This window comes from Euprymna scolopes, chromosome 11, assembly GCF_053919585.1.
Source record: "Euprymna scolopes isolate OS-2025 chromosome 11, ASM5391958v1, whole genome shotgun sequence".
Classification (NCBI taxonomy): domain Eukaryota; kingdom Metazoa; phylum Mollusca; class Cephalopoda; order Sepiida; family Sepiolidae; genus Euprymna; species Euprymna scolopes.
Window position 1 is genome coordinate 119,504,519 of NC_136492.1, and position 26,741 is coordinate 119,531,259.

At 36.4% G+C, this 26,741-nt stretch overlaps 1 protein-coding gene across 1 annotated transcript in view; it reads left to right on the top strand.

Moving 5' to 3' along the window:
- The window catches only part of LOC145288085 (uncharacterized), a 52,923-nt gene extending 27,626 nt beyond the window's left edge, over positions 1-25,297 (top strand). Inside the window, exon 4 of the mRNA XM_080136139.1 lies at positions 25,093-25,297. Within this exon, the coding sequence (XP_079992265.1) occupies positions 25,093-25,227 (135 nt within the window). The 3' untranslated portion in view covers positions 25,228-25,297. The remainder of the gene's footprint in view (positions 1-25,092) is intronic.
- The last annotated feature ends 1,444 nt before the right edge of the window (positions 25,298-26,741 follow it).

Below are 26,741 nucleotides of genomic sequence, written 5' to 3' on the forward strand. Positions count from 1 at the left end.
AAAGTATAGCAGTTCTAGGGCATAAATTATTAGAGTAAAAGGCTTTCTTACATCTAGGGATTTCTACTATCTATGGGGTGCGATACAGACATAGGACAAGCTTTTTAATCGATTTTTGGCCAAAAATTTGGCTTCCAACGGGTCAAAGTTCAAAAGATTTCACTTTTGCGGTTTCTCGCAAACTATTCAACCACTGTTGGGTCTAAACATTTGAAATTTTACATAAAAGGTATTCAGACATGCGGCAAGCGTTTTAATCAGGCTTTGGGCGAAAATTTGGCTGCCAAGAAGTCAAAGTTGAAAGACTTGACCTTTGCAGACTCTACTAATCTCCTTCGCGAATTTTAGAAATTTGAGGTATAGGTTATCTGGACATGAGTCAAACATTTTAATATATATATATTTAGTAATGTGATTCATAATTTACAATTAAAATTAAAATTAAAAATTAAAAATCTGTTTCATAAGAAGGAACACAACAGCCAATAATTTGTACGATCGTTTCGGAAACGATGTTTTTATTGCGATAGACATTAAGTCACGGACAATAATTTTGACATATAGTTTTTTTGTTGTTTTTTTTAAACAAAGTCTCCTCATCAGCAAAAGTATTGGGTGGGTTTTTTTTATATATATATATAAAAGACACCATAAAAAAACTAGCATTTTTTAAGTAAGGCAGATGTATCTGGAAAATATATACATGCACATAAAGTTATGAACAGTGCATAGGGCCCGAGCAAATCCGGGCTTAACTGCTGGTTTAGAAAAAAATGAAAATACGCTTCTAACAGTTTTGTTATCAGACAAAGGAACTAAATGAACAAATCAATAGCCAGTTACCCATTTTTGTAATAGGAAACATAGGTATTGTAACCATTTACGCAAAATATTGTAGATAAATTCAGCTCTATGGTATAGATATTAAGTCTACCAGAGCTATTGTATAGTGTATATATGAGGTAAAGAAAATTATTAGATACCCATATGCATATAATACAAGAATTTAACATACTCTCAGAAAAAGAGACTTTCTTCTACTTCTTTATTATCAAACATCCTTTTTTTAACATTTCTTTATAGTGCCCCAATATATTGGTGATCTGCTTGTTTTATAAAGATTTATATGTTTTATGTAATTAACTTATTTTATATTTATCTCTACTCTTGCATGACTCCTTGTTGCCTCTCACATTGACCATGATGCAATTCTGTAATTTTTAACTTGTGTTAATTCCATGTGCTGACGATGAGATTTGATATCAGAAAAATGAATTTCATCTCAGAAACGACCGTACACAAATTTGTTTTTCTGTTGAATTCTTGAAGCGTGTGTAAATGATTATCTTATAATTCTGTTTACATTTCTCTCTCTCTGTAGGTAAGTGTATGCATATATATATATATATATATATATATATATATATATATATATGTGTGTGTGTGTGTGTGTGTGCATATGTGTACATATATATGTATATGTGTGTATGTATTTGTATATATGTGTGTATTTATATGTATGTACATGTGTATGTATGCGTGTGTATGTATATGTATATATGTGTATTATGCATTGTGTATGTATATATGTATATGTGTGTGTATGTTTACAGATATGTATGTGTGTATGTGTGTATATGTATATTTGCATTCATATATATATATGTATGTATGCTATTGACCGTCTTGTGTATGTTTATGTATGTATATGTATGTGTATTATGTATTGTGAATGTATGCATATATGTGTGTTATATGTATGTGTGTATGTATGTGTATATATGTATGTATGCGTGCATATATATATATATATATATATATATATATATATATATATATATATATATATATATATATATATATGTATGTATACTAATGACCGTCTTCAGTGTCATGTCTGTTTGAGCGTGTGAATTTTGCCGGCAGGACTAAAGTCATTTTCGGCTCATGGACTTTCAGTGTCTGAGGGAGTGGCACTTGTCTGACAAGACGTTGAAATCATCATCATATATATGTATATGTCTATGTATATATATGTATATATATGTATATGTATATATATGTATATATATGCATATGTATATATATGTATATGTATATATATGTGTATATATATGCATATATGTATATGTATATATATGTATATATATGTATATATGTATATATATGTGTATATATGTATATATATATGTGTATATATGTATATATATGTATATATTATATATATGTATATGTATATATGCATGTATATGTATATATATGTATATATATATATACATACATATGGTGATTGTCAGTTCTTGACAGAAGAAGACCATCTTTCCCTTGCTTTATTGTTGATTATTCATTCATTTTCATGTACTTTTGAAATATTGTTATTTTTTTAATTATATATATATATATATATATATATATATATATATATATATATATATATATATATATATATAGTAATTTATAAAATATATATGGCGATTAAGCTACACTGAATATTCTGCGTTTCATCCACTATAGGATTCGTCAGGCTTATGCGCATAAGCCTGACGAATCCTATAGTGGATGAAACGCAGAATATTCAGTGTAGCTTAATCGACATATATATTTTATAAATTACTAACTAGCTCTGTCTACGTATTGAGCACTTTTGAAGTAAATACTTAAAGTTTACGCATAAATCTATACTTTCGTATATTAAATTTATGTGAGTAAATGAAGTAGTTATATATATATATATATATATATATTTATATATATATATATATATTTATACACACATACATATATACATGTGGAGATGTGATCAAGATGCATCAATTTCTATCTAATGTAGGAACGAAGCGAGGTCTTTAGACCAGCCCTGCTCTTACACAGTCTGTTGCAAGGTTACACTTAAGCTGAGATTGAGGGCTGCCAACTGGTGCTGCTTTACTGTAGACGTTAATACGACGCTTCAGGCCTCCACTCGATTTACAGACCACAGAGCAAACAGAACATCTGTGCCCCTGCAGTGATTTCTCCATCAAAGAAAGATTGATCTCCATGTGATCGCTTTTGGCTAGCTAGGCCAGCTACGGATAAAATCATTTTACTGCATAAATCACAGATGTAGTTCTGCACAAAAGCCTCCGACAGACCTGATAGATCTGAAAGATTTTTCTTCCGGATATCACGCTTCATTTTTGCATGCTCACTTTTTACGATCATTGGAAGCACTTTCCCACCTGAATATGTCAATTCCAAGAGCTTTAAGATTATCTTTGATGTTATCCCTAAAGCGTTTCCTAGGTTTATGTTGTGGACGCTTTCCTTGTGTAATTTCACCATAGAACAGGCGCTTTGGCAATCTCTCTCGTCATCCATCCTTGTTAGATGTCCAGCCCACCTCATCTGGTTGTGTATAATCAACTTCTCGATACAAGGTACGTCAGCTCGCATGAGAACATCCATATCAGGTATAAAAGAGCTCCATCTGATGCCCAGAATGTGTCTCAGGAATTCTGGTGCACTCTCTCCATGACTTTTATGTGTCTACCATAAGTTGTCCAGGCCTCAGAAGCGTAAAGCAAGGATGGTAAAATACAAGATTGATAGACACTGATCTTTGTGTGAAGAGTTATACCCCTGTCAGACCACACTCGCTTTTCTAAGCCACCAAAAGCCTTAGTGGCACGCTGTATCCAATAGTTGACCTCAGCATCCAGGTTTGCATCTCTGGCAAGAGTACTACCCAAATACACAAATGTGTCAACTACGGTAAGTTTCTGGTTGTTGTCAAAAATATTTGGTTCCACATACAAACCACCTGGTGGAGGTGTGAACATGACCTTAGTCTTCTTAAGACTAATAGTAAGCCCAAAAGATGCACGGGCCCCGGAAAACAGATCCGTGATACCCTGCATACCCCTCTCACTATGGGCTATGAGATCGGTGTCATTGGCATAAAGCAATTCACGAACCAGTTGCTGAAAGGTCCTTGTAGAGGAATGAAAATGACGAAGATCAAATACCTTACCTGTGGTTCTGAAATGCAAATAAACCCCCAGAAAACATTCCCTAAAGGCATAAGCAAGCATAGTAGCAAAATAAATAGAAAAAAGTGTCGGTGCTGGGATATCACCCTGCTTCACACCATTGTCAACCGAGATGGGTTCTGATAGGTATCCATTGAAGTTCAGGTGAGCTTTCATATTAGTGTGGAGCTCCCTGAGTAATCATAGAAATTGAGGTGGGCATCCCAACTTCCCCAGAATTAGCCATAGGGCATTTCTGTTCACCGTATCAAAAGCCTTGATCAAATCAACAAAAACCTTATAAAGCGGAACATGGTGTTCAGTACATTTTTTCTGCAACTGCCGAGCAGAGAAGATCATGTCCGTGGTTCGTCTGCCCAGACAAAAGCCACTGGCTTTCTGGAATGACGGATGGACAAATATACTTTAACAATCTATTGAGTAGAACTCTGGAAAATACTTTGCCAACTGCTTCCAATAAACTTATCCCACGATAACCTCCACAGTCGGTCCTGGACCCCTTTCCCTTGTATAGTGATATAAGAATTGCATCAACCCAATCCTGATGAACGGGAACACCCTTCCAGTGATAAGATGAAGAATTTCATTAACAAGCTTATCACCCCCATGTAAGAGGACTTCGACAGGAATACCATCAAGCCCTGGAGCCCTCCCGACCTTCACTTCCTTGATTGCATCTCTAATTTCATTATCAGATAAGAACTCAGACATTTCATGCTTCTGTTGTGATAAGAATTTATTGATGACGTCCTCATCAATATTACAGGGGTTGTCAAAGAGATCAGAATAATACTCATCCAACGAAGGAGAATCTCGTTAGGATCCTTTTTAGGGCAATTCCATCACTTGAGAGAATGGGAGATGTAGATAGTGTTTGAGGACCAAAAGCTTTTTTAAGCAAATGGTACATGCGTTTGAAGTATTTACGATCAAAAGCCATCTGGATTTGGTTGGCGAGTTTAGCCCACCACTTCATTTGGTGGAGTCGCTTTTGGAGAAGACCCTTGCTTGCTTTAAGTGACTGTTGGAGGGACTCTCGACCTTCATGAGAGGCAGACAACATTTTATGATGCAACTCATTTTCAGCACTTAAGAGTTGAGTAATTTCAGAATCATTATCGTCAAAATAATCCTGATGTTCAGATTTGCAGAAGCCAAGAACATCTACACTTATTTCATAGAGTGTATTTTTAAAATGCATCCATGACCCATCCAAATCAGTAGAATTAACTACGGATCGAAGCTTTTCACGTACACTTGGATCATCCAGCTTGGACACATCAACCAGCCTTGGAATCTTAACACCACCCGACCTACATTTCTTCCTTATACAGATTTATGTAAGTGATCTGTGCCGTATTCAGCTCCACGCATAACACGCACACTACAGATGTCCTGCAGATCTGCCTTCCTAGAAATAATGTAATCAATCAAGTGACCTTGTTTTGAACGAGGATGGGTCCAAGTAAACATATTGACCTCCTTGTGGCTGAAGAAAGTGTTACAGATAGCAAACTGAGTGCATAGATGGAGAAGATGAAGACCATTACTGTTGGCTTTACCTACACTAAACCGGCCGAGTGAGTCCCAGGTGTGATGGTCTTTGCCAACCCTTGCATTTAAATCACCCATAAGTAAGATCTTCTCAGATAAAGGAATAGCGGAAATGATACGACTGAGATCTCAGTAAAAAGTTGTGATGGTGTTTCCATCATGACTCATGATAGGGGCATACACAGATAAAATTATCATATACCTACTGTGTGCAAGAGGGAAGCGCATCATCATAATTCTGTCACTTACACAGATTGGCTATTCAATCCTATTCACCAAATCAGAACGCACTGCAAAGCTAATTCCATCTTCTCGTCTTAGCCCCGACTGTTTTCCTTTCCAAAAAAGGTGTATCCCGTGCTCACTTCCACCAATTGATCTTTACTATTCAATTGTGTTTTAGACCTTTTTCTCACAACTTGCCCTGAACTATGTTCAGTTTCTGTTCTGTCTCTTCTTGGATCTTCCGACCACTCTGTTGTATCAATTAAGATAAAAATGAAATGTAATAAGTCCCCAGACGTGCCTCTCCATCGTACAGTATATCGATACACTAAGGCTGACTGGGATAGCTTCTGTACATTTATATCAGATCTACCTCTGCATTCCATGTTTAAAAAGGATGTGTCCTCTATAGTATCAGACCTGATGGAATGGTAAATTGTAAGTATAGACCTCAAAAATGTTCCAGCAAAAACCTAACAGCCAGCCATGCTTCTCTCCAGAATGTGCTGCTGCCATTGCGCACAGAAATCACTTTTTCCACTGCTTCAAACGTAATAGATGTATGGAAACTAAAGCCACTTTAGGACTGCAGCAACCATTGTAAGAAAGTAATAAAGAACGCAAGAGAGTTGTATGTTCAATCCGTCAAATCCAAAGTAGCTAAGCAGCGGCTTGGTTCCCACCAGTTTTGGCAAATTGCAAACAGAATCCTGAACAGAAGCATGTGCTCTATCCCAACTATTATCAATGGACCTGAGGTAATATCGTCAGCATCAGACAAAGCCAAACTCTTTGCCAAGAACTTTGCAGCCAATTCTACCATTTGCGACTAAGGCCGCCAAGCCCCAATATTTTCTCCTGTATCAGAAAACATGCTATGTGATATACATATGTCTGTACGTGATGTTGCCAAGCTAATCAAAAACCTTGATTCCAGTAAAGCAACTGGCCCTGACGGTATTCCAATCATAGTACTCAAAAAACTTCAACCAGAACTAGCGCCCATACTTACAAAACTATTTAAACGTTGTCTTAAGGAGAATAGCTTCCCATCACTCTGGAAAATCTCATCAGTATGCCCTGTATTTAAGAATTCAGGTGATCGCTCATCCCCCTCTCAGTACAGGCCAATAAGTCTCCTGTGCGTCATGAGTAAGTTGCTGGAATCTGTGTTAAATACAGAAGTAATCAACCATCTCAACAAAAATAACCTTCTTAGTGACACTCAATATGGTTTCTGTTCTGCTAGATCTACAGCAGATGTGCTTACAGTTATATTTCATAGGATTAGCAAATCTCTCGACGGAGGCAACCTTTCTAGGGCAATTGCTCTTGACATATCAAAGGCCTTTGATAGGGTATGGCATAAAGGTTTACTTCAGAAGATCTCTAGCTATGGTATAGCTGGAAATGTCTTCTCAATTATTAAATTATTTCTTTCTGATAGGTTCATAAAAGTAGTAGTTGAGGGGCAAAAATCAGAAGCTCACAGATTAATGGTGGAGTCTCTCAGGGGTCCATCCTGGGCCGAACTCTTTTCCTGATCTACATTAATAATCTTCCAAATCACATCCTTACATCATTTGTAGACATTTATCATGATGACACTACCATTTATGGTAGCACATCTAAGACAGTAAACGACCAAGTTCTCTCCGATTCTCTCTCCTCTGATCTTGAGCACGTGGTACAATGGAGAAAGGAGTGGCTGGTTACTTTTAATGCATCTAAAACCAAGCTTCTTTCTTTACATCATCAACATTCTGATCTCCATCTGCATCAATTGAAATGAATGGCTCTAGTCTTCAGGAGGCCTCATGTTTTGACAAGTTTCTGGGCTTGACCGTTACTCCTGATCTTAAATGGAACACGTTCATCAAATCTGTTGCCAAGGCCGCTGGAAAAATGGTGGGATCCTTCTATCGATCCAGTAGATATCTCACTGCTGATGCAATTCTCTATCTATATAAGAGTCAGGTACGTTCAAGGATGGAATACTGTTTCTACATCTGGGCAGGAGCTGCTAGAAAGGACTTGTCCTGCCTTGATAGAGTTCAAAATAGACTTCGTAGCCTCGTAGAAGATGTCCTTTTCTCTTCCCTGCAACCTCTATCTCAAAGAAGAGATGTTGCGAGTTTTTCTCTGATGTATCGTTATTTTCATGGAAAGTGTTCGACTGAGCTTTAGTCTATGGTGCCCCCTCGCCAAACTTTCACAAGAAACACTCATCTAGCAGAAAACACTATCAATAATTCCCCCCACTCTGTATCTGTGCCTAAACCTAAACGTAGATTCCATGAACATAGCTTCTTTCTTAGAACTGCACCCCTGTGGAATTGTCTTCCGTTTTCCTGCTATGGTTGTCTTCAAGTCTAACGTAAATAAGTTCTTGATGAGCCGTCCCATATTAGTTAAGAAATTTACCGAATTTTCATTACTAATGGTTACTATATTGTCCAATTTCTACTATACACTCTTTAACCCTTATCCTCGATTGGCCTCTTTGCCTTGATAATGTTAGTGATGCCTGTGTAAAAAAAAAAAAATAAATACAATGCCGCAATGTCTATGCGTACCTAGCGAGCTCTCTTGCAACACTAGCTGTCGTACGCTCAGATTTTTCACTATCCAGGACATATATATATATATATATATATATATATATATATACATATGCATATATATATACATACATATACATATATATATACATACATATACATATATATATGTATATGTATATGTATATATGTATGTATATATATATGTATATGTATATATATTTATGTATATATATATGTATATGTGTATATGTTATGTATATATATATATATATATATGTATATATATGTATATGTCTATATATATATGTATATATATACTTATATATGTATATATATATTCATATATGTATATATATGTCTATATATATATATGTGTATATATTTATATATATATATGTATTTATATATGTATATATTCTATATATACTATTAAATTATTTCAATCTACATCTTAAAATAAAATAGCGCTATACTTAAATTAGTGAAATCTATAATTTATACTGCCTTCTTTTTTTCTTTTTCACCATAAAATTCCGTACGTTGCTTTAGTTTTGTTTTTTGTTTTGTTTTTTAATACTTAATACAGTTGGTAAAAATTAGAATGGAATATTTTTCGTTTATGACCTAAACAGCATTTGCCGCTTACAAAATTAATAAAATAAAATATCTATATTTCTTTCACGTATATGATATTTCAGTTAAGCAATTATATATTCTTAATAGATATTAAACAACTTTTCTTAAAATTACTCATATAATAAATGAAATCATTTCTTTTAGCAACAAGCATTAACTTATTAATCCTGAAGTTCTGGTTTATGATATTTCAAGTGACTGGATGAACTATTTCTATAGCCAATTCATTATTATATACTCAACACTATTTCACGAATATTTTATGTTTTTTTTTAGAACAGAAACTAAGGCAAAAGGTTGTCTTCACAACAAGCAACTGTTTTAATATTTTCAAATCGGAATATGTGTTTACTGATGGCATATAACTATTCATTTTTTTTTTCATGACAGATTGCATGTGCAAGCCACACAAAAAAATAATTCAAAACGCTGTTCGTTCAAAGGAGAAATTATGCTTTTTTTTATAAATCCCAAACAAGGTACATTACCATATGGACGTAATAAAGTACTAATAAGAACAAGGTCTACAGGGGCACTATGTAGAATGTTGAGAAGGAAGATCTTTGTTCACATTACATTTACATGCTGATTTATAATGTCAAACTAGCAGAGGACGCTCGGCTTAGCCTGGTCGTAATATACGCTTAAATATGATATTTTAATTTTTCCAGATTTCGATATATCATTATAGAGTCATAATCGCAAAAGTAAAAATAAAATATATTTGGGTGGCATCAGTTAGAATCGAAACCTAAAGCAAAACTGTAGCATTCAAAGCTGGAAACGTTACCACTGTACTAACGTGACATGCATATGAACTGATTAAAAATAAACTAAGTTGAATGTACAAAATGTATAACGATTGTTTTTCAATTTTGACTCCTTTTTGACGTCTTAAAAACTATTTTAACCGGCTAAAGACCCATAAAAAATCTAATCATTTGAGGCCAATAATGCCACTCTGCGATTTTTAGTTTTGGAAAAGATAGAGTTTTAAAATATGGAGACGGACAGGCAGACAAACATACAAACATACATACATACATACATACATACATACATAGTGAGTTATATCAATTAGATTTTGTGACAAATAATTCCTTCCTTTTAAATTTTTAGTATATAATTATTATGTGACACTGATAAAATAAGGTAACATATGTTCTCTTGAGATTCATTTAGTTAAGATGTAAGCTTCCACCCTCTTTTTGCCTTTTTCCCCGTATTTCCTCTTATGTCTGAAAGCATGCTATATGACGTACAAATAACTGTCCGTGATGTTGGCAAGCTTATCAAAAATCTCGATTTTAGTAAAGTTACAGGCCCCGATGGCATTCAAATTATTGTGCTCAATAAGCTTGAACCATACTAACCCCCGTTCTTACAAAAACTTTGTCTGAAGGAGAAATGCTTTTGAACATCCTGGAAAATTTCATCAGTCTGTCCCATGTTAATCAGTCTTCTGTGCGTCATGAGTAAGATGCTCGAATACAGATTCCAGCATCTTACTCATGACGGACAGAAGACTGATTAAACATAGAAGTGGCCAATCACCTCAGTAAACATAACCTCCTCAGTGACATGCAATATGGTTTCCGTTCTACTAGACCTATAGCTGATGTGGTAATAGAAATATCTGACAGGATTACCGAATCTCTTGACGCGGCTGTTTCTAGGACAGTTGCATGGCATAAAAGTTTACTATATAAAGTCTCCAGCTAGGGAATAGTTGGAAATATCTTCTTAATTCTTAAGTCATTCCACTCTGATATGTTTTTAAGAGTAGTAATTGATGGGCAAAAATCAGAAGTTTATAATATTAATGTTGACGTCTTTCAAGGTTCCATCATAAGCCCAACTTTCTTCCTGATTTTCATCAACGATCTCCCAAATCACATTCTTAGATCATTCATAGACATCTATGTAGACGACACTACCACCTATAGCAACACTTCAACGGCCAAAAATGACCAAGATCTTTGATTTTCTCTCCTTTGATCTTGAGCATGTGGTGAAATGGGGAAAAGGCTGGCTGGTTAATTTTGATGCATCTAAAACTATCATCAACGCTCTGACCCAAATCTGGCCCCAATTGAAATGAACGGCTCTTGTCTTGATGACGCTTGATGTTTAGACAAGCTTCTGGGTCTGACCTTCACTCCTGATCTGAAATAGAGCATATGCATCAAACCCGCTGCCAAGGTTGCCGGAAAAATGGTTAGATTATTGTGGCGCTTCAGTAAATATCTCACACAATCATCTACGTTTGTAAAAGCCATGTACATCTTCGACTAGAGTACTGTTGTCACATCTGGTTAGGAGCTGCTCAGAGCACCCTATCCTATATTAAAAGAGTTCATAATTGACTTCCTAATCTAGTAAGTGATGGCCTTTTATTTTCTCAGAAAACCTTTTACCACAGAAGAGACGTTGCGAGTTTGTCTCTACTCTATCGCTATTTTCATGGCAAGTGTTTTACTGAACTCCAATTTATTGTCGCCGATCTTTCACACAAAATACTCGTCAAGCCAAAACTACTATAAAAAATTACCCCTTCTCTAAATCAAAACGTGGATTACATGAACAAAGCTTCTTTCCTTGAAGTGCCTGCCTATGTAACTTTGTTCCACTGGTCTCCTTTTCATCTGACTACAATACTGTCATCTTCAATTGCCACGTAAACAAGTTATATATTTTTTTTCCATTTTCACCCCAAGCAAGGCACAGTGCTATTTTGATGTAAGGAGGGGGGAGGCTACTCTCGGTGACAGTAGTTGCAGGGATACTATGTAGGGAGTCGTGCAGCAAAATGTCTATTCACATTACACTTGAACTTCTGCATGTCAGTATAGTTGGGAAATCCAGAAGGGAGTTCCAGAGTCTAGCAGTTCTGGGGAAGAACCTATTAGAGTAGAATGCCTTGTTACATCGAGGTATCTCTACTGTGTAGAGGTGGGACTTGGCTACTTGTCGATTTTGTCAGAGGTAATTACGTCGAGGGGGTACTAGAGCTTGTCTTTCGTCAGACCTTTAACCATTAAAATACTTGTAAAACAGGCCGAGGGATGCAACATTTCGTCGATGGGACAGAAGCTGAAGCTTGGATGCCAGTCCAGGAGTGAGAGACTAGTAGCAGGTGTACCAGCCCAAATGTGACAACAATACTCCATACATGGGCGAATTGTGACCTTGTAGAGGTACAGGATACTTTCAGGCGTAAGTACCTCTCTAGCACAGTAGAGAGAGCCCACCTTCCTTGCAGCAGCTGTGACAATGCTCTCAATGTATCTGTTCTAACTCGTGTTCCCTGTGAACGTTAAGCTGAGGAGTTTGAAAGAATACTTTCAGGTAATGTATCTTTAGCCATAGCTATTGGTGATTGAGAAGGTTTCTTGTAATTATTGAAGGAGACAAGCTTAGTCATTGAATGTGGCCATCCATTTTTGTCCCTATTACACTACAGATTGGAGGTCTTCCTCTTGTGTTTCTGCCATTCCTTATATATGCGTTCATTTGTTTTCCCCTCATGCCTGTTACAGAGCGTGGTATCATTAGCAAATATACCGATCTCAGAAACAATTTTATCAAGGAGGTCATTTATGATGTATATTCTATTTATATCATATTGTTTAGATGTGCGATCACCAATAACGACCTGGATTCTCCTTTTATTTAAGGAGGATTTAATTATGTTAAGTATTCGTCCAGTGAAACCGTATGATCTGATTTTTCTGTGAAGACCGTTGTGCCATACCCTGTCAAAAGCCTCAGATATATCTAGGGCTACCGCTCTACCGTCCCCTGCTTTGTCCAGTGCATGGTATATACGTTCAGAGATTACAGTTAGGATATCTGCTGTAGAACGGGCTTGTCTAAATCCATATTGTTGGTCAGTCAGAAGTTTAGCAGCTGTAAGGTGATTGAGAATTTAAATATTTGGCGAAATGCGGGAGAAGGCTAATGGGGCGATAATTTAATGGGTCAGTTCTTTCAACAGAATTCTTGTAAACTGGTACCACAAAAGCAGTTTTCCAGCAGCGAGTAAAGCAAGATTCATTAAGGCATTTGTTGTAAAGTTTAGAGAGGATTAGAGCAGCCTCAGCAAAGCAATTTTTAATAGCACAGCCGGCATGAGATCGGGTCTACATGCATTTGAGGTGTCTAGATTTTTTGTGATATCATTCATCTGAGAAGGGGTAATTTTCAGATCATTTAGTGTTGTGTCAGTCTGCAAAGAAAAGTCAGGGAGGGCGTGGTTTCATGGGTCCAATGTGGAGTTGGACTCAAACCAACTGGCAAGCATGTTAGCCTTCTCGGATGCAAACAACTTCATGATTGTTGAAAAGTTCTTGTTGAACTGTCCTCCTAAATAATCTAATTATACCAGATTTAAATACTAGTGATTACTACACTATTGTTCCAATGACTACCATACAATTATTAACCTTTATCCTTGAGTGGCCTCCAAGCCTTGATATATGGTGTACTCTTTGTAAAAAAACACAAAATTAAATGAAATATAGCCCAGGTTATCAAGGCGTACGCCTAACAGTTGTGTTGTAAAATTTATATGATACTGATCATTTTATGAGTTTATCCTGTACAACAATATACACTACCGCCAAAAATCTGGGACAGTTTAGTTCTTTTTCAATTCCTCCAGAATATTCGGGGGGATTACAACTAAACTTACGCACATTTAACATATCTCTTATGTTGATACACTATATTAATTACACTTCATTATAAAGCTAACTATTATATATATGTTTGGGTGTGTGTGTATCTACTAAACTGAAACAATTAAGGTGTTCATCTATGTAAAGTTATATATATGTATATATATATATATATATATATATATATATATATATATATATATATATATATATATATATATATATATTAAATAATGTGATTTATAATTTAAAAATTTAAAAAAATTTTAAAAATTTAAAAATCAAAATTTAATTAAACTAAAAATCAGTTTCATAAGAAGGAACAACAACAAAGTCAATTATCTGTACGATCGTTTCGGAAATTGAATCCTCCTAAATTTGCTGATGAGGAGACCGTGCTTACCAAAAAAACTATGTATAATTGTTCTACGTGACTTCATGTATACCACAAATAAAAAGCACGGATTTCCGAAACGATCGTACAGATAATTGACTTTGTTGTTGTTCCTTCTTATGAAACTGATTTTTAGTTTAATTAAATTTTGATTTTTAAATTTTTAAAAAATTTTTAAATTTTTAAATTATAAATCACATTATTTAATATTGAATTAGCTCTAGGACATTTAACTATCGAGCTTATTATATATCTAAATTACAACGAGCATTTCCTGTATTTTAATTAAACTAGTAATTTCACTATTACATTAAAATACACTTAGCTCTTTAGACTATTATTCTAATCTCCTTTAAATTATATATATATATATATATATATATATCCACTATTATATAAAAGAAACTCTGTCTCTGTATATGAGTTTATGTGTTTGCTTGTGTTCGTATCTGTGTGAGTTCGTTTCCCTATGGACTCTAAAACGACTGGGCCGATTTTTATTAAATTTCACACGATGATACTTCATGTGCCTGGCAGTGTTTCGTAAGTTTTATGCCAGAATCTCTTTCGATAATTGAAATAATCCGATGAAAGAAGGATCTGATAAAAATTAACACTTCACACAGCCTAACATCACATTCCAAAAGTTTTACTACACGCCAAAAGGCCCAACATTAGGGTTTTTGATATGACAGGGACTCTTTCTAAATTAATGTTTCTGTTTAAAGCACAATTGCACCATGATACTTGATATTTTCATGTTAAACTTAAATCCAAGCCATTATCACCGCACAAGCAGTAAGGCCATGCATATAAAATACACACTAGGTTCTTTAATATGAAAGGCTTGCGTTCGAAAGGAATTTACAATTGAAGCATGATACTTGACTTTTGCATTTTGAACTTTAATACAAGCGATTATATATAAAAAATAATTTTATAAAATCAACAGTAGTCTCTCTGCGGTGTCATGTAGACTATTATATATTGTGACTGAAGTCACTGCAATTGGCATGTGAAGCCTTATCCAGGTACACCGCGATGGGTCCCCAATTAGAGAAGGCAATCAATCAATTTGATTGTAAAAATGGGTGATTTCTCCGATTTCGATGACAATAAAAAATATGGGAGAGTAAGCCATTCGTTGATCGTCATTCAATACCGGGCAACGTCGGGTATTTCTGCTAGGATAGATGCTATTATATAACGGGGACTTTGTCTCTGTGTGTGTATGTGTGTGTATGTGTGTGTGTGTGTGTGTGTGTGTGCGTGCGTGCGTGTGTGTGTGTGTGTGTGTGTGTGTGTGTGTGTGTGTGTGTGTGTGTGTGTGTGTGTGTGTGTGTGTGTGTGTGTGGATTAGGAAGCGAAAAGATCGGTTTTTATGAAATTTCATACGAATGTATTTTATGTGCCTGGCAGTGTTCTTAGATAGGGTTTGTATCGAAATCTCTTAGATAGGTATCGATAATCACAATAATCTGATGAAAGACGGAAGAGGCAATTTTGACTGACGTTAACACCTTACACAGCCGAACATCACATGTGTATTTGATAAGTTTTATTCTACACGAGAAAGACTATGGTCCCACCTTATTACAAAAATACTTGACTGGCTACAACCACTATCAACAATTTCTCCTCTCTCTCACTCTCTCTCCCCCCTCTCTCTCTCTCTCTCTCTCTCTCTCTCTCTATCTGTGCCTAAATCTAAACGTGGATTCCATGAACTAAGTTTCTAAAACCACCCACCTGTGGAACTCTATTCAAGCTGACTACAATATGGTTGTCTTTAAGTTCAGTGTAAACAATTTTTTGCTGAGCTGTCCCCTTAAATAATCAAATTCTACTAAATGCCCACTACTAATGGTTACTACACTGTTGTCCTGATAATTACCGTACACCCATTAATCCTTATCCTTGAGTGACATTCGGGCCTTGATAATGTGGTGACCTTCTTGTCAAAAACATTTCTCATTCGCCTTTCAAACGTTGAATTTGTAAATAAGTTTAGAATATTCATTATTGTATATGTGTAAGTGTGTATGTGTGTGAGAATCTGAAAATAGAATGTGTTAAAGCTATGCATAAATAACAGAATAAAAATGACGTATGTCGTGTGTATTTTAATAGGCATGATATATGTGTGTATGTATGTGTGTGTGTATGGGCGTATGTGAGAAAGAAAGAGAGATTGAGAGAGAGAGAAAATAAGAAACACATACAGAGATACAGACATATATAAACATATTTTATAAGGAGGACGCATATAGTAGTGAAATACATTAAATGAAAGGTAATCAGGGTCACCCAATTTTCGTCATATTTTTCAATCAAAAAAGAAAGTAATAAAAAAAAAACTAAACAAGAAAATGATCAGTATGCAGTAGATACATAGCTTAAAGTGATGCTTTCAACAAATGCAAAAAAGTCAAGGGCAGATAATCCTCTTCCATTGTGTGTCTTAAAAAGCGTGCTAATAGATGTCTCCCAGACCCACGCTGTTGGTGGTGCTGATGACTTCATCTTTCATTCATACATTGAAAACCTAATGACATCGTACAATCCTCAGGTTCCTGCTGGTCGCCTGGCAATGAGCGTGTTTCATAATGCTGTTGAATTCTAAGAGATAAAATAATGTTATGTATGTACGTGAATATATATATATATATATATATATATATATATATATATATAGAGAGAGAGAGAGAGAGAGAGAGAGAGAGAGAAATAGACAAAAACAGAGAAAGAGAGAGGGGATAGAGAGAGAGAGATGCAAATTTGCCACTTTGCAAAGATGGTCTTATTTTTTTTAAGAAATGTTAAGTTAATAATCTTAAACATGTTTCATTTATTGGCGAAATGCTGAACTCCATCTTCACGTTCTGAACTCATTCCATTATACATCTCCACCCAGAAAATCTGTTCACTACGTTTTCATGTTATAGTTATACAGACAGCCTAATTTACAAACTTTTGGACAGACATGTTTACAGTTGTTGTAAATGTGTGTACACTCTCCGCCAAAGTTGGCAGTATAAATTTGCTTCCGGTAGTGTTACCGTTTAATATCCACAGTGAAGTTAGAGAAAAGAAAGAAGAAAGCAACTATCGCTTAAAAAAAAAAGAAAATCGTATCAATCCTTGTAGAAATCAGAACAAAAAATTGAAAAAATATCATTAAGAGTGAAAGATTTCTCCCCGCCTTCATTTTTGGCGTTTACTCCTTCTAAATACTTGAAATTGGTCCAACTTTCGTATTTATTCATTTAGAATAAAGGGTGGAGCATAAGTCCTGTTACAAAATTTCGGAACATTTTTATGATAATATTTTTTAAAATTTACTATTTTATTGCCATTACTAGAACTATGACAACAGCATATTCTTTTCATTCTTTTGACTCTCGAGTATATATCCGACACAGGTAAACACAGTTAATCAACCGAGAACCACATCACTCTATATAAAAGCATATAAGATATACACGGACACACTCGAGTCAAAACAATGAAAAGAATATGCTGCTGTCCTAACCCTAGTCATTACATGTTAATGAAACATAATTTTTTAATTTTCAGAAACAAAAGATACTAATTTTTAATAATGCCTGATGAATTGAAAAGAAGATTAATCGTATAGAGCAGCATGAGGAGAGCCTGCATTCGCCAGAAATATTCAAGTTAAAGAAAAAAACTTAAAAATCGATTTGTTGTTACCTGGAAAGTTCATCGATCAAAGATGGACAACGATCAGGCCGTAACCGCATCTCCAGAACACCTAAACTGATCAAAATGCTAGGCAAGGAATCAGGTTAAATCCAAGACAAATGGAAAAGTAAGCACAAGTATCACCATGGGCTACGCAAAGAATATGTTCACAGATGTTTTTCACCTAAAAGTTCCAAAAGCGACAGCTTCTCTTTGCACCCACAATTGCAAAAAGACTAATTCAAGTCAACTCTTGTTACACCGTATCAGAGAAAACACGCTGAATAACATCACCTAAACGGATGAAAAAGTTATTCTGACTTCAACAGACCCACTTTCATCAAAATGATACAGTCCTTGCGAGAAGTCGCGAGACAATACCTGATAATACAGTAAAGGGTTTCAGAACTCAGAAAACAGCACCAGTGATGTTTTTTCTTCCTTAAGGGGTTAAGATTAACAAAGAACGTTACATTGAGGACTTTCTTGAACGTGCACTGACCCCATGATGTAATTATGTGTACAGTAATGCAGTTTAGACTCTGCAACAAGATGGTGCGACAAGTACATGTATCACAGCAGTGGTGTAGAGACAATTGTCCGTCCTGGATCAGCAAAAAAGAATGTTCTTGATTATTCTTTGTGGTCAATCCTGGAGAGTGAAGCCTACTCTACTCCTTGTCAAAATATTTAAACTGAGTTGAGCGTTGAAGGAGTTACCTGCTCTTTGTTTATTTGCGTTGCCCCTTTTGTTTGGAACGTATTTATTATTATTATTATTATTATTATTATTATTATTATTATTATTATTATTATTATTATTGGCTTGCATGGAGCTTTCACACAAGTCAACAGGCGATCTGATTGGAAACCTGTGGTGTTCTCTGGAAGCTGAGTGACAACAAGTCTCCCCAGACGTCCAGCCCTCTCCACCTCCTTCGATAGCATGTGCAAATGAATTTGCATCATCGCAACAACCGCTTACCATTGATTTCTCGCTGGTAGTGGCCATTGGTTTATACTGGAATTTGAGTGGCACTCAGCCTCCCCAAGGTCCCAGTTCTCTTTGCGCTTGTCCTGTCGAGGTCTGGTTGGCGCTCGCTCCTCGGTCTTTCAGTCCTTATTGACCCTTCTCGGCCCTTTGGTATTTTTTTGGGGGGGGAGAGGAACGGTGATGAAACAATGGGGGGAATGCATGATGGGGGGGTGTAGAACTTGTAAATATGCAGTTTCTGTGTTCTTCATTCCCTGTAACGCTTATTTGTTATATTGTCTTGTATTATTCTCCGCATTCAAGGGTTTCCCTTAATATTTCAGTCGTTTTCATTATCGTTAGTCGTTGTACTTTTGCAGTTATTCCTCTGATTCCAATTTCTGACATTCTTTTTTCGAAGTTTTTCGGGATTGTTCCTAGTGCTCCTACTATTATCAGTACTATTTGGACTTTCTTCATCATCCAAATCCCTTTTAACTTTCTGGCTAGTTCTGTGTATTTGCTTCGTTTCTCCTTTTCTTTTATACTCACCCTGTGATCAGCTGAGACTGCAAAGTCCACGATTTGATAGGATTTTTCTTTCTTGTTAATTATTACGACATCTGGTCTTCTTGCTTGGATGGGTTTGTCCGTCTGTATGTCGATGTCCCATAGGATTTTGTGGTTCTTGTTTTCGAGTGCTGTTGCAGGTTTATGCTTGTACCATTTGTCTGTCCGCTCAAAATGCAGTCGTTTACACAATTCCCAGTGTACCACCCTCCACACTTGGTCATGCCTGTTTTTGTATTCCTTTTGGGCAAGTTTGCTGCATTCGCTTACTATATGGTTTATCGTTTCGTCTCTTTATCCACAGAGTCTGCATTTGCTGTTTTCTTGTGTTTTATCGATCCTTGCTTTGATATGGTTGGTTCTTATCGAGTTATCTTGTGCTGCAGTTATTAGAGATTCAGTTTCTCGGTTTATATGTCCTTTTCGCATCCCTGTCCAGGTGTTTTCGTTATTCTCATCTTTTGTCATTCTTATGAATCTTCCGTGGAGTTGTTTCTCTTCCCACTTCTCTTTTCTCGTTTTGTCGTTTGTCTCTCTGTTTTCTGTTTTGTTTTTTTCAGTGTCTCTCGCTGCCATAATTATTCTTTCAATGTTTTGCATTATGTATTTTTCTAGTCTTTTGTCATGTCACACAGTCTTCTATAGAGATCAGTCCCCTCCCACCGTCTTTCCTTTTCACGTAGAGTCGGTCAATATCGTCCTTTGGGTTTAGTGCATTATGCATGGTCATGAGTTTCCTGGTTTTCTGGTCGAGTTGTCTCAGTTCCTCTTTTGTCCACCCTATAAACGGTCCAGAGTATCTTACTAGTGATACTGCCCATGTATTAATACCTTTTATTGGGTTTCTACTATATAATTTAGTTTCCAGGAGTTTTCTTGTTCTCCTGAGGTATTCCTTTCCAACTTTCTCTTTCATTTCTGTTGCTCTGATGGTGTCCGCTTCCAGAATTCCCAAGTATTTATAGTCGTCTTGTTTCCCTAGTGCCCTCATTTCTGTTTGGTTGGGTAATTTCATGCCTTCTGTCGTTTCCAGTTTCCCCTTTCTTATAACTAGTTGTGTGCACTTTTCCATTCCAAATTCCATTTGGATATCTTGGCTGAAGATTCTGGTAGTGTTAATTAGTATCTCTAGCTCCTTTTCGGTCCTTGCAAAAAGTTTCAGATCGTCCATGTACATCAGGTGGTTCATTTTTTCCTCTATATTGGAGAACTTGTATACGGCAGAATACTGTTCAAGGACATCATGGCTATGATGAACAGTAGTGGTGATAGCGAGTCTCCTTGGAAGATGGCTCTTTGTATGTTAATTTCTGTTATGTGTTGTCCATCAGCTGTCAATTCCAGTCTCCATGTTTTCATTGCATTTTCTATTACGTTGGTGATCCTGCTTGGTATTTTATACATTTTTAGGCATTCTATTATCCATGCTTGGGGGATCCTGTCGTACGCTTTTTTGTAGTCGATCCATGCCATGGCTAAATTCTTTCTCCTCCTTTTTACCTCGTTTAGAATCTTTTGATCTATATATAACAGGTCATGTATTCCTCTTTTTCCTTTTTGGCATCCTTTCTGCTCCTCGGGGATGAGTCCACGGTTATTCAGGGAGTGGTAGATTTGTTCCCTCAGTTGTGCTGTCAGTATCTTCCACATAGTTGGTAAGCACGTGATTGGCCTATAGTTGCTAGGGACGGTTCCTTTCTCCATGTCCTTCTGTATTATTATCATTATTATTATTATTATTATTATTATTAATAATAATGATAATAATAATAATAATAATAATAATAATTTTATTTATTAAATATTTGAATAATTTATTCAAACATTTATTAAATATTTTTCGTACACAAAAGTTATCCATGAACACATGTTTCTTGGTATCACCCGCTATTAGCATGGCTAAACTTTTGACAAGGATCAAACTGATAACAGTTTATATATTCAAATATTCGATAAATAATAATAATAATAATAATTATTATTATTAGTAGTAGTAGTAGTAGTAGTAGTAGTAGTAGTAGTAGTAGTAGTAAAACACAAATAATCCCGGTTGTAGTTGGTACACTAGGAGTAGTATCAAGTTGTCTGGAAGGACAATTGAAAAAACTACAAATTCCCGATATTTTAGGTGATCTTCAGACCTCTGCAATTGTATGTATCACCAACATCCTTAGAAAACCCCTTGATCTTTGAAGCTCCTGGTTTGGAGCCGGGATTGAGGGAAATCCTCTGGAAATGAATATCATCCCTTTCTAGAGAGACGTTGATAAACGAAATCAGAATTATTATTATTATTATTATTATTATTATTATTATTATTATTATTATTATTATTATTATAAGTAGATTGTAGTTTGCTTGAAGCATTGTTGAAGAAAATTATAAGGTAAAATTAAAAGCCAAGAAAAAAAAAATTCCCTGAAAGCTGAGTGACAACAAGTCTCCCTAGGTTTCCAGTACTCTCCACCTCTTTCGATAACATTTTTTTATTTTTTTGTACATAGGCATCACCACTTACCAAGGCCGTTCAGCCACTCAAGAATAAGGGTTAAAGAGTGTAGAGTAGTCAAAAGGACAATATAGTAATCGATAGTAATGGAAGTTCGGTAAATTTGTTAACTTAAGTGGAACGGCTCATCAGAAACTTGTTCACGTTGGGCTTGAAGACAACCATATTATAGACAGCTGGAAAGCAGGAAAACGGAAAACAATTACACAGGCGTGCAGTTATAAGAAAGAAGCTTTGATCATGGAATCTATGTTTAGGTTTAGGCACAGATAAAGAGTGGGGAAAATTATTGATAACGTTTTCAGCTAGTCTAGTGTTTCTTGTGAAAGTTTGGCGAGGGGGGGCCATAGATTGAAGTTCAGTCAAACACTTTCCATGAAAATAACGATAAAGCAGAGACAAACTCGCAACATCTCTTCTGTGAGATAGAGGTTGCAGCAAAGAGAAAAGGGCATCTCCCACCAGGCCACAAAGTCTATTTTGAACTCTATCAAGGCAGGACAAGTCTTTTCTAGCAGCTCCTGCCCATATGTGGCAACAGTATTCCAGCCTTGGACGCATCTGGCTCTTATATAGATAGAGAATTGCATCAGCAGTGAGATATCTACTGGATCGATAGAAGGATCCGACCATTTTTCCAGTGGCCTTGGCAACAGATTTGATGTACGTGTTCCATTTAAGATCAGGAGTAAAAGTCAAGCCCAGAAACCTGTCAAAACTTGAGACCTCCCCAAGAAGAGAGCCATTCATTTTAATTGATGCCAGATGGGGATTAGAACGTTGATGATGTAAAGATAGAAGCTTGGTTTTAGATGCATTAAAAGTAACCAGCCACTCCTTTCCCCATTGTAAACGTGATCAAGATCAGAGGAGAGAGAATCGGAGAGAACTTGGTCGTTTACTGTCTTAGATGTGCTAGCATAGATGGTAGTGTCATCAGCAAAAATGTCTACAAATGATGTAAGGATGTGATTTGGAAGATCATTAATGTAGATCAGGAAAAGAGTTCGGCCCAGGATGGACCCCTGAGGGACTCCAACATTTATACTGTGAGTTTCTGATTTTTGCCCATCAACTACTTCTCTTATGAAACTATCAGAAAGAAATAATTTAATAATTGAGAAGACATTTCCAGCTATACCATAGCTGGAGATCTTGTGAAGTAAACCTTTATGCCATACCCTATCAAAGGCCTTTGATATGTCAAGAGCAATTGCCCTAGAAAGGTTGCCTCTGTCGAGAGATTCGCTAATCCTATGAGATATAACTGTAAGCACATCTGCTGTAGATCTAGCAGAACGGAAACCATATTGTGTGTCACTAAGAAGGTTATTTTTGCTGAGATGGTTGATTACTTCTCTATTTAACACAGATTCCAGCAACTTACTCATGACGCACAGGAGACTTATTGGCCTGCACTGAGAGGGGGATGAGCGATCACCTGAATTCTTAAATACAGGGCATACTGATGAGATTTTCCAGGGTGATGGGAAGCAATTTTTCTTAAGATAACGTTTAAACAGTTTTGTAAGTATGGGTGCTAGTTCTGGTTGAAGTTTTTTGAGTACTATAACTGGAATACCGTCAGGGCCGGTTGCTTTACTGGAATCAAGGTTTTTGATTAGCTTGGCAACATCACATACAGATATTTGTATATCACATAGCATGTTTTCTGATACAGGAGGAAATATTGGAGGTTGGCGGCCTTGGTCGCAAAAGGTAGAATTGGCTGCAAAGTTCTTGGCAAAGAGTTTGGCTTTGTCTGATGCTGACGAGATTAACTCAGGTCCATTGATGATAGTTGGGATAGAGCACACGCTTCTGTTCAGGATTCTGTTTGCAATTTGCCAAAACTGGTGGGAACCAAGCCGCTGCTCAGCTACTTTGGACTTGAAGGACTGAGCATACAACTCTCTTGCGTTCTTTATTACTTTCTTACAATGGTTGCTGGCAGTCCTGAAAGCGGCTTTAGTTTCCATACATCTATTACGTTGGAAGCAGTGGAAAAAGTGATTTCTGTGCAAAATAGCAGCAGCACATTCTGGAGAAAACCATGGCTGGCCGTTAGGTTTTTGCTGGAACTTTTTCGAGGGTATGAAATTGTCTATACCTACAATTAACCATTCTGTCAGGTCTGATACTATAGAGGACACATCCTTTTTAAACATGGAACACAGAGGAAGATCTGATATAAATGTACGGAAACTATCCCAGTCAGCCATAGTGTATCGATATACTGTACGATGGAGAGGTATGTCTGAGGACTTATTACATTTCATTTTTATCTTAATTGATACAACTGAGTGGTCGGAAGATCCAAGAGGAGACAGAACGGAAACTGAACATAGTTCAGGGCTCATAGTTCAGGTTTTGAGAAAATGGTCTAGGAGACTTGCATACTGGCCGTCATTGTTGGGCACACAGGTGGGTTCGTGAACAATCTGAGTGAGGTCATAAGCAATGGAGAAATCATGACAGAATCTCCCCTCATCATCGGTCTTGTTTGAGTGGGTCAACCATTCCACATTGCGAACATTGAAGTCTCCACATACGTGAATAATAAATAAATTTGCATTATCGCAACAACTGCTTGCCATTGATTTCTCGTTGGTACCAGCTATTGGTCTTTGCTGGGATTTGAGTGGCACTAAGCCTCCCCAAGGTCCCAAACTCGTTTTCGACGAGTATTTCCACTAATAGGATATATATCACCATCAGTAATTTTTCACGGTTTGTTAATTTGAATATCTTTTGGTTTCTAAGCTTATTGCTGATTGGTGCTAGCAGTCAACTTTCTTTCTGGTTTGTCCAATCAAAGACTATCTCTCAGACGAGCTGAGCACGTAACAGGATTCATATAAAGGTTAAACTCAAGGCCACTCTCTTTCTCTCTCTATCTATCTATCTATCTATCAATCTCATCCTTTCTGGCTTTCGGTATTGACAACAACATATTACAAGGGGCTCGGGTCAATCCCTGAACTTCTCTCTTGGGAGAAGGACAAGAGAACCCACCCAAACCTTTGGCACTATATTCGAATTCACCAAGGAGAATTCATTGTGGCTATCACCGATTTTTTCTTCCAACAGAACTGCCTAACTTTTTGTCTTCGTTCATATACATGGACTCATTCTCTTTTCTAGATTATTACCAACGAAGATAATTAATAGAATTGTTTTTAAATGTTACAGCGAGACTTTGTCTTACGATCTATACTGCAGATACATAATGTATTCATCTTCTTTCGTCAGATCTCAACAAGAGAATTGGCAGACCTATTTACGTTCAACGTTGACATGATGGCTGATGGTGAAGGCAGTTCTCCAGTTGAAGAATCCGGCGGACGAATGTGCACAGTGACTATAAAAGAAAACGAAGAAGCGTGAATTTTTTGCATTTGCAATTCACAACAGAAAATTTTAAATGATTTTTTTAAAATAAAATAAACCGAATTCTACATCCTCGTTTATATAGTGATATTTATTTTTAATGTATACAATCTGATAGGACCGCTTTTATGTATAAACTAGTGTAAGAGTCTTTAAGCAAATAACGAAAATTACTTTTTTATATATAACAAGGCCGAAAGCCATTAGTCGCGTGCTCTCGTGTAATGAATGAATGCGTGAATGTAGGATTGACATGAAATTCTTAAAGATAAGCTAAAATGACCGAAAAATAGGCTGAAATGACTTAAATAAATAAAAAGTAAATGACTTTAATGAACTTAAGGATGAATTGAATGACCTTAAGAATGCCTTGAATGCTTAAAAAATAACTGGAATCCTTCAAAAACAACTTGAATGATCTGGAGAGTGACTTGAATGGCTTTGAGACAGACTGACTGGTTGTAAAGTGGGTGATCATTTTACATTAAATTAATACAGAAAAATGATCCCCCGCTTTATATCACAAAGTTAAAAACATAAGTACAGCATGTAGTAAGAACAGATACTACACTTTGAGATATTAAATCCTTTATTCATGTTAAAAATACATTGAAAATCAACAATGAACAAAAAACTTAGGCACATGGCCAACTCAAAAGGGGGGATTGGGGGCGGGGGGGCCGTTGGTCATTCTTGTCACTCCAGAACTAAACAAAACCAAAAGTTTCTGCCAGTTAGTATCTTCTTTCACCATAATACCGCATTCACCTTTCCATACTGGGGGACGTCCTACTTAATTCCCAATTTTTAAAACATTTTTTATTGACGTGTATAAATAAAAAAAGATAACAATAAAAATGGTACAATAATTCATTTGTGTCAAGGGCCGGGGAGAAAAAAAAAAGGTGATTAGTAGGACCCTCCCAACCCCGTCTAGTTGATAGACTGCTCGTTCCACTAGGTTTGTAAAAGGAACCTCGCTTCTGCAGGTCAGTCTCTAAGTGGGGATGCCCTCTAGATGGGGGTGAATGGAGAAAAGAAAATTTTGTGGGTAAGGAATGGGGGTTAGTTTGTATTTCTTTCTCTCCAAGATGGGTGAAATTTAGAGGAGGGAATGAAAACAAAAATTGCAAGAAGGAGGGGGTGGGGATCTTGGAGGCTTCCTAATCGGGGAGGGATGGAACACACACTCAGCTAGCTGAGAGGCTACTTGTTTAATTTTACTTTACGGAACTGCGCGTTCCACACCTAGGCGGGGAATACATATTCAAATTTGGCTCCTCTTTGTACACACAGACTTGCTACATGTATCCACCTTCTATCAAACATCGCACGATGTAGCCTTCTTCTATCACATCTGATCTTCACCCGTAGTTGGTGTTTAAAGAAAGTGATCAGATCCTGATCAGAAAAAGACAACACCCCCCAGCAACCTTGCAGACGCGACATCCAAATCACCATTCTTGCCACAGCCAGGATCGTAACATAGAACATTTGTCTTTCCTGGTCCC